General features: G+C 48.5%; 6 protein-coding genes and 2 non-coding genes across 8 annotated transcripts; 5 read left to right on the plus strand and 3 right to left on the minus strand.

The window, feature by feature from the left end:
• Positions 1-1,238: 1,238 nt before the first annotated feature.
• BDV38DRAFT_53989 (uncharacterized protein) lies at positions 1,239-2,431 on the plus strand. The gene is made up of 2 exons (XM_032063514.1): positions 1,239-2,048; positions 2,146-2,431. Exons 1-2 carry the CDS (start codon positions 1,335-1,337, stop codon positions 2,395-2,397), a joined length of 966 nt encoding a protein of 321 aa, XP_031915221.1. The 5' UTR covers positions 1,239-1,334; the 3' UTR covers positions 2,398-2,431.
• A 245-nt stretch (positions 2,432-2,676) lies between these two features.
• Positions 2,677-2,757, plus strand: BDV38DRAFT_t101. Its single transcript has one exon. It is a non-coding gene; the product is annotated as a tRNA-Ser (tRNA).
• A 1,003-nt stretch (positions 2,758-3,760) lies between these two features.
• BDV38DRAFT_t102 lies at positions 3,761-3,841 on the minus strand. Its single transcript has one exon. It is a non-coding gene; the product is annotated as a tRNA-Ser (tRNA).
• Positions 3,842-4,357: 516 nt separating this feature from the next.
• BDV38DRAFT_281326 (uncharacterized protein) lies at positions 4,358-4,774 on the plus strand (the record flags this gene model as incomplete). The annotated part of the gene is made up of 3 exons (XM_032059515.1): positions 4,358-4,440; positions 4,503-4,640; positions 4,693-4,774. The coding sequence occupies 3 exons, from the start codon at positions 4,358-4,360 to the stop codon at positions 4,772-4,774; spliced, it is 303 nt and encodes a 100-aa protein (XP_031915222.1).
• Positions 4,775-7,791: 3,017 nt separating this feature from the next.
• Positions 7,792-8,872, plus strand: BDV38DRAFT_54074 (phosphoribulokinase/uridine kinase family protein). Its single transcript, XM_032063517.1, has one exon. It carries the CDS (start codon positions 8,145-8,147, stop codon positions 8,829-8,831), a length of 687 nt encoding a protein of 228 aa, XP_031915223.1. The 5' UTR covers positions 7,792-8,144; the 3' UTR covers positions 8,832-8,872.
• Positions 8,873-8,913: 41 nt separating this feature from the next.
• Positions 8,914-9,511, minus strand: BDV38DRAFT_281328 (GFA family protein; the record flags this gene model as incomplete). Its single annotated transcript, XM_032059516.1, has 4 exons — positions 8,914-8,945; positions 8,998-9,118; positions 9,173-9,334; positions 9,404-9,511. 4 exons carry the CDS (start codon positions 9,509-9,511, stop codon positions 8,914-8,916), a joined length of 423 nt encoding a protein of 140 aa, XP_031915224.1.
• Positions 9,512-9,883: 372 nt separating this feature from the next.
• BDV38DRAFT_54309 (translation initiation factor eIF-2B subunit family protein) lies at positions 9,884-12,048 on the plus strand. Its single transcript, XM_032063519.1, has 2 exons — positions 9,884-10,241; positions 10,308-12,048. The coding sequence occupies exons 1-2, from the start codon at positions 10,069-10,071 to the stop codon at positions 11,767-11,769; spliced, it is 1,635 nt and encodes a 544-aa protein (XP_031915225.1). The 5' UTR covers positions 9,884-10,068; the 3' UTR covers positions 11,770-12,048.
• BDV38DRAFT_54398 (putative kinesin family protein (KlpA)) lies at positions 12,009-14,343 on the minus strand. The gene is made up of 2 exons (XM_032063520.1): positions 12,476-14,343; positions 12,009-12,424 (listed from the first exon to the last, which is right to left on the minus strand). The coding sequence occupies exons 1-2, from the start codon at positions 13,967-13,969 to the stop codon at positions 12,248-12,250; spliced, it is 1,671 nt and encodes a 556-aa protein (XP_031915226.1). The 5' UTR covers positions 13,970-14,343; the 3' UTR covers positions 12,009-12,247.
• Between the last annotated feature and the right edge of the window lie 132 nt (positions 14,344-14,475).

A 14,475-nucleotide genomic window follows, 5' to 3' on the forward strand; every position in this document is an offset into this window, starting at 1 on the left:
TTCCGAGTATCAGAAAATCATGCCTACGAAAATACTATGGCCAAGATTCCTGATATAATGCGATTTGCAGCAACGAAAGACATGGCTGACGTTTGAAATACTGCGCGTTCGAGAGCTTGCGTCTCTAATCACTCAAGAGATTATTGCTCCAATTACGCAGACTATATCGGCCATTATAAATCAAGGGACTTTTAATATAACTAGCGTGAAGCAGTAATTCCTGGCTCTATCACTCAGTACGCGCTTCAAACTGCCAAGATTCTTCTTCTGCGCGTCAGTACTAATGTCACATCTGTGTATTGCCTTTTCCCATTCATTTTGGTGCAATTCACCAAGTATAACAGACCTATTGGCCTAGGTCTTGAACCCCTTCGACGTAGTGCTACTCCAAGTGATTGTATTTTCCAGTCTTCAGGGGATTTGGACCCCACAGAAGTATGCAACCGGCGGAACTTGAGATATGTGATTTGGCCGTTCGAATTCTTGGCCGATATTGCCCGGCCCCAAAAGGATCCGCTAGTCTCAGATTATCACAATTTCGTGCATCAAGTTTTTGTCCTGTGGATCGACTACAGACTGCGTTAAAAGTACGCCTCGTTGAAGCTCTGTGGCAGTGAAGGTAAGCCGCTGTCCCAATTATACAGCTCTATAACCCGCACTCGTATGAGGTGATGCTTATTCAGTCGTCTCGGCTAAGCGGACCACAGATGAAGCCATGAATAATAGCCAGCAATATGCCGAAGCCTCCGATCTATCTAGCAAATCAGACGATCCGAGTATTTGCCGAGGCGAACTGTATTGTTCACCACTCGCGAAGGTGCTCAATCAGGTTATTCCTACTCGTTTATTCTCTCCATAATCGGGGGCGAAATCAAGGAAGTGGCGGAAGGAACAATCAGAGCACTTGTCAGGCCCTCACGATGGTACTAAGGATGCATTAATTCCATAGCATTGCTTACATGTCAATGCCAGCTCGGAGTACTTGCCTCGAAGATGTAACCCAACTGGTATCAGATGCCTCGTATGATGTCGGCCTAGCCCTAAGTGCTGCTGATCGATACCTGTTTAAACAAATCTCACCCTGCGGCTGTACCCGATTTGGTGCTCCGCCATCCTTACGCCAAGGCTCTCCGCTGTTGCCAACAATTGCGCCTGATGTCATTTCATAGATGAATATAAGCCTCCGTAGCTTACATAGTATATATATATATATATATATATATATATATGCCGACACTGACAGATGCGAGATGCTCTCAGTACCAGACTTCTTCCCTTCAAGTCTTCCCTTTTGACTTCTAATATAACCAATCCCATAGTTACGCGACAACACCATGGCCCGCATGAGACATACCAGCCTTGTTCTTCTCCTTCCATTCCTCATTACCTATGGGATTGCTGAAGATACCAAGCTGTCCGAAAGTCTCGTAGGCTGCGATGAAGTCTCATGTCCCAAGGAAAACATCCATGATCGCTGCACAGTCGGCGACAAGACATTTCTAGGCATCGGTCTATCTCGCATCCCCAGCGTCCCCTCAACACTCGAAGGCCTGTCCCTGATCAAGGGTGTCAATGTCTCGGAAGGCGACGAGGGCAAGCGGGAGTTCAATTCAGCATATTACCTCGGAACACCGTCTGCACTCGACGTCAACGGCTTAAGCGGCTGTGTTGTAACCTTCAACGACCCTCCTGAGAAACAATTCGACGGCCCCATAAAAACAGGCAAGGATAGAAACGTCACGGATGTACAGGCGGCACGCGGTACTTGTCCGGACGTCATTGAGCAAAAGTGTATCGATACGCTTACGGAGCGGGCGCGCAGTGTTACCAATGCCACTTCGAATGAGGGCGTGTGCGCGGCGTTGGAGCGCGAGCTGGAAAGGAATACATTTGAGGGGTGTGGGAATCTCGGGGGTAAGGGTAAGGGACTAGGAAACTTTACCGTTACCTCGTTTGGGAATCTTTCGACCGTGAAGAATTCGACCGATTGTTGGCCTGTTAAGCCCAAATCTGATGGTTTGGCCCTGATCACGGAGAATACTGCTGTGGTACGTGATATATATATTAATTTCAAGTTGCCCCGTCATCCCCAGGGTCCAATATATTTCTTGGAAGCCTAGACTGATATACAATCTTATGATGCAGGGAAACAACACGGCAGCTTCAATGTACCGAGAGGCCTGGAAGATCACCCCGGTGTTGACAGTATTCGTTGGTAAGGGCAATAATAGCCTGGTGGATAGAACCTCTTCGCAGATGACATGCTTAAAAGTTGTGACGGAAGAGAACCCCGATGAGGAGGAGAATGGCTCTGAGAGTTCGGCGTCTATGTTCAGCGCCAGCCCGCATGTAGCAGGTATGGCCATGCTAATAGTTGCCGCCTGGGTAGCATTCTAGATGTAACTTAAATCAGATACGTCGAAGTGATACCCTTGTTAGTTTGTGTTAATGCAGAGTGGTGTACCTAAACAAAGCATGCCTCTCTAAAACATCTTGACGTATTTAACTTCAGGGATGACGAGATAGCGCTTTTTTTTCTTTTTTGACCTACTCGAGTGCAAACGTAAAACTTGTCAGGAACATGTTCAAGATCTATAGGTTTAGTAGTGGTCGTAAACATACTCAAATTAGCCTTTTTACTCATAACAAAATAAGAAAAACAAAGTCATCAATCAAGTCAGTGTGGCCGAGTGGTTAAGGCGATAGACTAGAAATCTATTGGGTTCGCCCGCACAGGTTCAAATCCTGTCGCTGACGTTCTTTTTTGCCGTTTGATGATAGAACCGGCAGAGTCCCTAGATTCCGGTTTACTAGTGCGGAGTTCACTACGGAGTACGGAGTAATTGTGGTTGAATCACTGGCTACATTATTTCCTACATCCTGTTTGTGTACAGTACAGAGTACTTAGATCGAGACGACAGGACTGTTGACGTGGTCGCTGAACACCGCCCTCTAGATCAAGAGTAGTGTACGAGAGGCCAGCTAACCTTTTGTCTTTCATGTCCATTATCGTCTTTCTAAGCAAAATCTTCGGTAGGGCCGATAACATAGAGTCAATGGGTCTATTGCCTCTGCCATTCTCGATCCCCTATCTCCCACACAATGTTAACCTCCACCGTCCCTTGCAGACCTTCACCCTTGAGATAAGAACTTGCGCTCTATGCTACTTCTTCTTAAGCTCAACTAGGTTTAGCTCTTATAAACTTCAGACATTACTATCATGTCGCTTTCTCACTGTTACGTATACTACATCTTCTGATCTCACATGCTGTAGAATTGACTGCGGCAGGGGGCTGCAAAAGCTAGCTGACAAGGGAACAAGGAAAACGATTAGAACGGCAACAAGAGTAGGGCAAATGATACTCTTTTGTCATAAATGGCAAATATGTAGTGGCCGGGTTTGGATCCTAGATAGAACAGGCTATATAGTTGGGTTGAAGGTCGGTTCAGATCGGTTTAGGCTATGATATTGTTTTCAGCCATGAAGCTAAATGGCTTGCCTTTGATTGCAGGATTATGGCATTGTTGTACAGAGAGGGCTGCTTTAACACTCGTATACAGTATCCTGTAGTGTCAAGTTGATGGTGGTGAGCTTCTTTCCGGTAGTTTTTCAACCTCTTGCCATTCGAAGGCAAAACTCCAGCCAAAGGGTGTTATCATTACAAAAATCCCACCAAAGAGAATAAAACAGTGCTCAATGCAAGGGTAAACGCGTCAAGTTTTTCCCTGGAGGGAAAGGGAAAGTCGACAAAAAAGATCTCGTCAGCGACAGGATTTGAACCTGTGCGGGCGAACCCAATAGATTTCTAGTCTATCGCCTTAACCACTCGGCCACACTGACTTGATTATTAATATAGTTCCACATTCTGGCCTCTTAATTCAAGCTATATGATTCCTGAAGCCTCAGAAGTCATCAATCTGGGGCATGTTTGGTGCGCCTAGCGTGAGCCTGACATTTTGCCCATCGACATGCTGTGATTGGTGTACACCTGGCGCAATAGGCTTAACAACAAGAATGAGGTCAGCCTATGACAAGTTCTAATGTGTGATGAACCATGGTTAAAGTTCCAGTTTGACCTCGTCCCGATACTCAAAATACGTGCGTCAGACCACTATGAGCCAGCGATGAAGCAATTCCCATGCAGGCCCGCTCCAATGACCCCTGCAAGGGTAATGATATTTCCTGTCATCCAAGGGTAGTACAGAATTGAACTCAGCCTGGAACGTTGTCATGGTCATGAGACCGGCCCTCTGCTGCACCGGGTAACCTGAAGACGGTATGATAAAGCCATGCACTCCCACTGTGATGACTCGGATATTTTATATTCCAATGTATAATGCAAGCAAATAAGTCACCATGTCCTACATTTACTCACACGAAGACAACGAAATCGCATCCTCCATCGAGGAAAGGATACATGCTATGCGTAGCTATCAAGCGTAAGCTTGTGACACCCTGGGGAGCGGTACTAGACAAAAGTTAACGATGTCGACTCCAATAGTGCGCTGAGAAGTCGCCGTGCGTCTACCGGCACTCGAGACGCCGAGGAGATCCACCACGATGAACCACAAACTTTTGAGTCGCACGCGGTCGATCAGCAGGCTAAAGAGCCGACACAAACAGTGGAAGGATTCAAGGTGTGAGCAGTTCCATACTCGAGGCTTTTAATCGGTGCATACTGATTTAGCAAGCGTTCATTTCGATTCCCTGCCACCTGAGGCGATCAGAAACACCACAGAAGATTCGAATGAAGTACATCACCCGGAGGAGTGATAACCATCATTGTTGCTGCGATGTGACAGGCGTCAGTACGAAATTGACTCAGTCGAGGAATAACGGCCCACGTGATGTGATGTGATGACATGACTCGCGTCTGTGTGACGTTGCAAGTTCCAGAAGGAGGATGTATCATTTATCTGCCAGTGATGAAAGTTTGATAGTATACTCTGTACTAGTACGGTGTATTCTAGCCGAATGGCGCATGCGGGGAAGTTCTGAAGGAGTTGCCGGATTCCGTGACACTAGTAAATGACACCCATTGATACCAATTTACCAAGTACGGTACATAACAAGTCAAAATGAGTTGGAAACTTGGACCATCCTTTTCTTACCTCACTTTGATTTCGTGTGTCACAATACTGTTACAATGATCCGAGATGTGGCTGTTCCGAGTCCCGAGAGGATTCCCGTCGCGGTCTCGAACGCCCGGGCTGGGGTAAGGGTTCCATACTTTATGTACGTCCTGCGTACGTACTACTGTGTAGTCGTAGTACCCAGGAGCTTGCAATCGGGTACAGCCGCGTTATGGAGCATTGCCCTGTCCTGTCGCCATATTACAATTGGAGCATACTTCACACAGTCGGTTTGATCCGCATGAAGCGGTCAATGTTACTCAGTAGTTGCAGTGATGCCTCAAGAAATCTCGGCCAGGACGCCGTATGACAAACTTTTGCACTCAACGAAAAGCGCAATTCAATTGATTGATGTACTATTCCGTACTGAGATTCAATTACGGGGAAAGCTTATCCGCCGGGGAAGGAAGGAGTGTCCGTGCTTCAAATGTTAGTGTCGATGGCAGCCAATTGCTGTCCAATAGTATTGAATAGATTTAATAATTTATGTTACTTGAGAACGACGTGGGGGTAAAGGTGATAGACCTCTGGCCAAGTCAATCATTACTTGTGTTGTTTGGTACTGGTAGTCAGAACAAAGCCTTGTCAATGTGGCGTGCCGCTTGGACCTGCAGCAATGTGAAATTGCGGGAATAATGCACAAATCAAGGGGCACCAGACATGGATGCGTGTCCGACAAGGTCCAGTGGACGAATGTCCGATAGCGGGCTGTTTATTAAACGAGACCAGGAAATCAAAATATAACAGAAATAAATAAGACAAGAAAAGGGGGGCAAAAAAAAGACAACGTCACGTGAACGTGAGAATATCCTCCAGAAACATGGAAGAAAGAAAGAAAGATACTTACCCATTTTAATTAAGCTAGCAAGCCAAACCAAATCATTACGTCACAGTCTCCTTGGGTTCACCTGATTCTACTTAGTCTCCGTCAACATCAGCCCCATCAGTTGGAGAAGTGAGAAAAAAAATCTAACGGCCCATAAAATCAGATTGCTTCGAGGTGGATTCTCGTTTCCACCGCAGAAACCTGAAATGGCAATGGGAGTCAGACTAGTCCCTGTCGGGATCGATTGGATATCAGGTCTCGGAACTTTTACCCGGTCAACTGGTTCTTTTCATACCACAGCCCTACAGGTATCTTACCGACTATCTTTGAGGTGGACTGACAGACGGGACAGAATCATGCCTAAACAGACATAAATTACCCTCCAATGATGTACGGTACAGGTACCTCCATACGAGACCCGTACCAGGTCAGCTGGTTGACGTAAGGTTGATCATTACCCGCCTGGAATGCAAATCTATTGATTTGACTATTGCTTGATCAATGCGCTGGCAGCAACCACACGATGGATGATCACAGGTCCAGACCTTGGCTTGCATCGTGACTTGTCATTCTTGCCAAGGGTCATTCATGGATATACGTTGATTCCCTTAAACCCCCCTCTTCGGGAATGTCTCCCTCTCTTTTGTTCTTTCCTCGAAATCATTTGTCTTTATCCCCTCATCTCACCGCGCCGTCGCACTTCCTCCTCCTCTCCATATATATATATATATACTATTGGAGATAGTATCCGACAAGTGTTAAATATACTCCTGCGCATCTATCTGTGATACAGTGACCTACTTCTACACCACGATATATACACGGTCGAGAGCACCCGGTCATTGTTGCTTGAAGAAAGAGGGAGAGAGAGAGAAGTAGAGAAAAATCTCCTGACCGGTGGGTAAACTTCCAAGGGGCACAGTCCCTTTTCCGGTGGTTGAGGTTACATTCCCGCCTAATGGTGACAACGTAGACGGTTCCTGTTCCGCATTTCCCTCTACCGAAATCAGTCCGATGAAACCAACCATCATGGCAAACAGGGTGGATAGCCCCGCGTCGTGCACCTTTCTCCGAAGCAGTGACTGCAGTAAACATTGTTTCGTTCGACGCTTTTCGCAATGGCTATGGTCATCCTGGTTTATCAGTCCCGCGGAAGCCCGTTCCGCCCTTGCGGAGCCGCCGAGCTATCAAAAAGACAGGAATTCTTCTTGGCCGTCGGAGCCAAGTCCGGACGCTGAACAGCGCGAAGAAGCAAGCGTGGACACAGAACGTTCAACATTTCCATGTAAAGCGTGTGAATCGCGGGGTGTCGCCTGCGATCTTCAGCGACCGCGATGCGCACATTGCCTGGATGAGCAACTATTATGCTTCTATGTGGCGCCCCTACCTCCCTTGAGGGCGACTAGACGTTCGAAAAAGCCGCGCTCCACACATAAAGAAACAGTATTGCGCTCACGGGAGATTGACACTAGCGGATGATCGTGGGAGGAGCTTCGACATTCCGTTAATACACAATTTTCCTTAGCCGCCTTGATAAGATAGGCATCACTCTTCTCTTCACGCAGATTAGATAAAAGATATGATTCCCCTCTGGTGATGCACTCCACAGAGGGGAGAGTGGATATACCCCAGCAAGAGATTCTTGCAAAAAAAATATAATCTTCACATACTCCTTGACCTCCCACGGTTGTCACTAATAGATTTATTTGCACTCATGAATAATTGATGGGCGCGGACGGTACCGGGGTCGGTCTACGTTGAAGACTGCTCAGAGATAAAGAAACTCTGCTAGCCGCCAGCGCATACATATGATCCTAACACGAGACTTTTGTTACCTGAGCCTTGTAAGGCTGTAGGGAGGGTCTCGAGTAGCCTCGGGTTACGGTGGACAGAGCTCCGTAAAATTGAAGTCATTGCTGTCGGAGCACTGTGAGCCGGCCTCTCCACACCCCCAGACATGCTTCAAGGATGGGGTATTTTTATATAAGCTCGTGCCATACAGAGTTCTAGCTGTCGTCTTGACAAACAATTCAATTGTCTTGAGTCATTGGGGTTACCGTGCCTATCCGACCGCTGAGGCTATCGACTATTCATAGTGAGTCGCCACGCAGCTACGCGCTGACGCAACGTACATTCTTTTATAACTTTATTTGAAAGTATATCGCCCATCTAATGTTACCCACAGATGGAGGAAGAGTATACGCGTATCGCGGACATCATTCGCCACCGAGCCAAAACCCATAATAAGAAGCGATATCTCGTCGCCATCGCTGGCGTGCCCGGCTCTGGCAAAACAACAACGGCAACTGCCATTGCACAGCGTTTGAACTCAGGGCAAACCCCTATCCAGACTGAGCTGGTCTCCATGGATGGCTTCCATCTGTCGCGGGCGACACTGGACCAGCTCCCCAATCGAGAGGAGGCATATATCCGGCGTGGAGCGCCGTGGACCTTTGATGCTGCCCGATTCATTACCTTCGTTCACCAATTACGGCAGTGGGCAGATACATATTCGAACGAGACGATATATGCACCCGCTTTCCACCATGAAACCAAGGATCCAGTAGAGGATAGCATCATGATATCCAGCGACGCTTCGATCCTCATCATTGAAGGCAATTATCTCCTCCTGGATGAGCCTGAGTGGCGTGACGTCGCACGACTGGTTGACTACCGTGTGTTCGTCGAGACGGACCTGCAAGAAGCACGGGAACGTGTAGCGAAGCGTCACGTCAGTGCTGGGATAGAAAAAACAATAGAAGATGGGTATCTTCGGGTGGATAGGAATGACTACCTGAATGCGCTTACAATTCGGGACAAGCTGATCGAGCCTGATATGGTGGTCCGTAGCATCACTGAGGTATCATTTTAACTTGCTTCTATCGACTTTCCTATTTACACCATAAACAACACCACAGGTGTACATAACGACTTATGTTTAGACTGAATCCTACTCACTCCTTAATCTTCTGTTTGTGAAACACGTCTGAGCTCATTAGCAACTATACGCATCGTGGAGAACGACATGGAAGACCTACCGGGAATCTCTGGCATCCAGTTGGCTTTAGAGCTGCAGAAGAACTCGCCCTTTGGTGGCAGCGCTTCGGGATCATCCAAGGATCCAACGCATAAATAGCGGAACTGATCTTTGACAGCATCCTGTGAGGGTCAACATCACTTTTTCCCTGCCGGCATAGTGTCGTATATCCCTACCCCATATTCACAGATGAAACTGCCACAGTTGGAGCAAAACTCGCGATGAATCAGCGATCCGGACCCATTGTCGGCCACATGTTCCTTGGGGGCGCCTTTCGTGAGTCGGAGAGCGTCTTTGGGGATCTTCGCGGTAAGACCGTAGTTTGTTCCGAAGGCTTTCTATTCCTGTGTTAGTAGCATTCATAAGAGGCATGTGTAGAGAGAGGGCATATTGCAGTGTCTGCGTACTTTGCAGCTTTTACAGTGACAGAGGGAAGTCCGTGCGTCATCGGGTGAGGACAGGGACAGTTCGTACTCGATATCCCGGCAATAACACGATCCAGGGTAAGTCGGCATGGTTTTGGGGGGCGATTGGAAGAGGTGTATGGAGCTATAGTAAAGGTTTGGCCTACTGAATTGACAGAGAAATAACTTCAGTCGAGGGCGACATGTCGAGTTGTATAGGGTTCGCCGGAGGGTTGACGTCATGGTTTGTTGTGTGGCTAATTTCTTTTCGTTATAGAACACAATCGTTGTAATCATTCTTATATTCTAGTGATTTATATCTACGACATACCCAAAGTGTCCTGCAACATCCATGGCTGGAGAATCTGGCCGACTTAGGGTTATGAAGAAGGTGTGATGTGATCATGACCACATGACCAATTTCATTCTTCTGTCATATTAAATCATTCCATGTATATCACATTCTATCATACCACCCTTTCACTAATTACCCTTCCATATTTATAGGATGCGTTGGATTGCCCTTCATGTATCTATTATTTATCATCTCACCGATACAATGCCACCCACAGGCATCCTCAAGTGAAATGCACCCTATGACCTTTTGGTCTGCGATAGATTGATTGTCCGTCTACTGCGGGGTAGTTCAATTTATTCCACGCCCGATCATGACACTCAAGGAAATGGCAACCCAAGCACAGGACTCCCAGAGAACCCAACAATCTCATACTATGATAAAGAGAGCAGTCGTCTCTTCCTTCATCTTTCGCTTCCCTCCGGGGCAGCCAACCAAGCCGTCCGTAGCGTTGTTCAAGCGGAGCGGAAAAGTGAGGACGTACCGGTATGATGCGATTCCCAAACCAACCATGCCTCGTACGATTATTGTAACATGACTTTCTACCTATAGTTATCACCTTGCCCCTATCTCCGGTAGCATCGATCCTGATGATCCAGACCCTCTCGCGGCGGCGTGGCGCGAATTGTGCGAAGAAACCAACCTCACCCCGTCGGATCTCAGCTTCTGGCGCACCGGCAAGCCATTCACTTTCAGCGACCCGTCTATCGGCAGAGAATGGACCGTTCATCCGTTCGCTTTCCGTCTCAAAGATCTGGCAGAAGGGGGACAGGGGGAGGAGGCCATTCGGACTGACTGGGAACATGAAGGGTGGCAGTGGTACGATCCTCACACGGTGCTCGAAGACGAAAGCCTGACCACCGTTCCACGTCTGCAAGACAGTTTAAAAAGTGTCTGGTTTGAGGGCACAACCAACGAGCGAGCAGGAAGGGCTCTTGCGACTGGTCTGGAACGGCTGCGAGCGGACCATGAGAGCGGCGCGCATGAGTTGACGGCGATAGCGCTCACGGTGTTTCGTGACTATATCGTGTACACGCAAAACCACCTCGATGCGGAATGGTGGGCCATGATTCGAATGGCAGCATGGCATCTCATCAAGAACGGACGAGAAAGCATGGGTGCAGCCACGCAGAACGCCATTCTATCTGTCTTAGCGGAGATAGAAGATATCATGGAGCAGAAGACCGGTGCCGAGCAAAAATGGGATCGGATCCTGGCTCTGATCGACTTTCACCTGAGAAATCGCGCCGATACTGCACAGCAGGTCAAGCAATCCTTCATCTCGTACCTACAGTCTCACTTTTCGCCCGGTGGCACACAAAAGGATCGGCTTACCATGCTTACCATATCCTCCAGTTCTACTATCCGGGACAGTATTTTGGAAGCATACGACGCGCTCGGGATCCAAACACTGGAAGTACGGGTCCTTGAGTCAAGGCCGCTTTTCGAGGGCGCCAGCCTCGCCTCGTCTATCTTATCGACCTTCAAATCCCAGTCGAATTCTCCCGACAAGCATCTGCGTATCACGATGTATACTGATGCATCAGCTGCCCTGGCCGCCAAAGACGTCGATATCGTCCTGCTCGGTGCGGACCGCATATCCGCCACCAAGGGTGTCAGCAACAAAACTGGATCGCTGCCTTTGGTGCTCAGCGCGAAGCATGTCACCCCAAGCGTGCGAGTTGTCGTGCTTAGCGACATCGAGAAGGTCAATGGAACGGCTGGGGTAATCAACGACGAACTCACCGAGGGCAATGATTCCTTCGAGGTGTCAAGTGCATGGCGCAGTGACGGTGTCAAAGGTGTGCAGGTGCTAGAGAATGGAATGAGAGGGAGTAAGTCAGAGCAGGAGAATTCGTCTGTGACGGTGGAGAATAACTACTTTGAATGGGTTCCTCTGGACTTGGTGGATACCTTCATCTGCGAAGAGGGAGTCCTTGAGAAGGACAGTATTCAGGAGAAGTCCCGTAAGTTGGGAGAGAGGGTTGATCGGTACTTTGGTACTTTGCAATGATGGCGGTCGTTCATCCAGTTAAACTTATCTATTGTCTGGCCTACGAGCTGTAGTTAGATAGCACTTTACATAGCGCGACTAACTTATGTCGTGCCAGACATGCACCCATTTCTTAAATGATAAGATAACCTTCGATAACAAGCTCTCAAGAAACCACATCTACATCGCCACTAAGCAAAAAGATATGATATCATCCACATGACATGAGCCACAATACAAACACCCATTCAGCCCAGACATATCAGGAACTTTGTGAATGGTGCTCATATTCACTCTACAGTTGCTGTCTATGAGCTCTCGATATGTGCATATTGTGAAAAGTCACAGTAGAAAGAAGCCTGAGATTAAGAGAGCTAAACAAGTCCGTACATGAAACAGTATTCGTCATAAGTAGAAAAGGGGTGTATCTTCAACGATGAACTCCAAACACCGGCTTAAAGACAGGGATATCTAACGCAAATCACCATCCAAGGTATCATTAACAATCACGAACGCGCGCCTGTCGCTTAGCTGTCCCAATGTGGGTATTGTGCACCTTCGTGGCGAACTTGAGACTTGTCAAGGTCTCGGCCAGGTGTGCCTGCAGCGGACTGACCATGACAAACATGAGCGTCTTCGAATTCCCTCCCAGGGAGAATTGGAGGAGGTAGGTAAGCTGCAACTCGTTATTACCTTGATTCCAAACGGAACAGTCAGGGGAACTTACCTTGCTATTGCGATAGGGAATGTGTCCGCCGTCCTTACCCTGTCCCAATGCGGCAATCACATCGCCCAAGCAGCTGAGACTGCGGTTGATGTTCTGTGTCTCCCGCAATCGCTCGCCGGTTGCACCGCTGTGGCTCAGTCGCTCACTACCGGCCAAGTCCACGAGGTTGAGCGTTCCCTCACTGCGCTCGCCGGTAATGTCATTCTCGCCGATGAGCTTCAGGATGAAGACGGAATGAGATCGCGATGACCTCTCGTTGGCCTTTGTAGCAGCGACCGAACGATTGGCCGCGGCACGTTTGAGGATACTTTCCACCATCTCTGGCGAATCCAAGCGCACAGTGGTAACATCTGTAATGGTCGTCTTGCCTCGTTGCATGTCGTGCCGAATTTCGTGCTTCTTCTTGTCAAGCTCTTCGGCCTTGCCCAAAAGATCGTTCAGATTTTCATTATACACCTCCACAAAGTTTCCCTCCATAATATACTTCCAACCCTTTTCTTTGAGACTAGTGGCAGTCTCGTAGATTTGGTGTACAGCCCTTGGAATCATGCCATCCAACGAAGACATGGTATAGGTCTTACCGCTACCGGTCTGCCCATAGCAAAAAATGCACACGTTGTACCCATCAAGTGCACTTTGGACAAGCTGGCTGATCTCATCGAATACCTCCGCATTCTGGGTTGACGGCCCGAATACCCGATCAAAGGCGAAGTTGTTGTTCTTCTTGGTAATGGCGCCCAGGCTGCTCTTCTCTTCCTGTCCCAAAACATTAATCTCTTTGCACTCTTCCGACGCATCGGGGTATTGAATCTGAGCGACGCCCGTCTGCGGCTCCGTTTCTAAAGAGGGTCGGACACGGCAAAAAACCCGGATGTTGCCCTTGAGCTCCTGAACCTGGTTGTGTAGTTTCCTTCGGAGGGTCTCCTCTTTCCGCAACTTATCCTTGGTGGCGTTGGTCTCGGCCAGAGCATCCATCATCTGCTGATTCAACCGCTCAAACGCTTGAGATTGCTCCTCGCGACCGGACTCCAGGAATTCAATGCGAGCCTTGAGCGCACGAACCGACGACTCTAGAGTTACGCTATTGCTGCTGGCTGTGTCCAGGTTCTTCCGGAGACCCTGGGTACTCTTGCGCTCTCGCTCAATCTCTTGTTGCAGGGCTTGCACCTCATTTTGGAGCGAGGCAATTTCCCGATCTTTCCTGTCTAGCTCAATCTGGGAACGTTGTGCATCCAGGGCGGTCTGCGATGTGAGTTGGTTGATTTCGCGGAGTCGCGAGGCCTTTTCGTCGTCCATCTCACGCTCAAATCGCCGTTTCAACTCGCAGAGCTGGTCTTCATGTTGCGCAATTACACTCTCTAGTTTCTTCTTGCTCTCAGCCCTCACGGTCTCAACTTCGAGCTGTTGGCGCGAACTGAACCCATCCATCGCGAGCTCATGTTCTCTCTGGGCATCCTGTAAAGCGCTTTCCGCTGTTCCGATGCGAGCCTTCATTGATTCGAGTTCGACGCGCAAGGCTAGGTTTGCCTCCGTGAGATCTTTTCGCGACTGTTCGAGGTCGTTCACTGCAAATCGAACGATATGAGCACCTTTACACCCTATATTTAGAACTTGGACGATTACCTCTTGATTTGTACAGCTCCACGGTTTCTTTGAGTCCGAAACTCTCCTGGCCAGCCTGACTTACTCGGGAGACAAAGGCGTTGAAGAATTCCTCCATCGTCTTCTCGCGTGTTTCTTGGTCCCACTCGGCACCTGTAGAGAAGTTAAAAGAGGTGATCATTGAATCTTTGGTGAGAAACTGAGGCACAGGGGGAAGTTTTCTCCTGGAGGAATGTTTAGATAGTGACAGGGGCTTGCACGAAGGGGTGGGTGTGGTAGGGGTAGCTAATCCAAGAGGGGCTAACGTCCTATGCATTGGAAAAGTCTTTGGGTCCAGCGTCCTTGCGGGGAGAGGGCCCATAGCTGACGAATCCAAAGCACTGCTTAGGGATATCTCA

The sequence above is a fragment of the Aspergillus pseudotamarii genome, assembly GCF_009193445.1.
Source record: "Aspergillus pseudotamarii strain CBS 117625 unplaced genomic scaffold BDV38scaffold_17, whole genome shotgun sequence".
Lineage (NCBI taxonomy): Eukaryota > Fungi > Ascomycota > Eurotiomycetes > Eurotiales > Aspergillaceae > Aspergillus > Aspergillus pseudotamarii.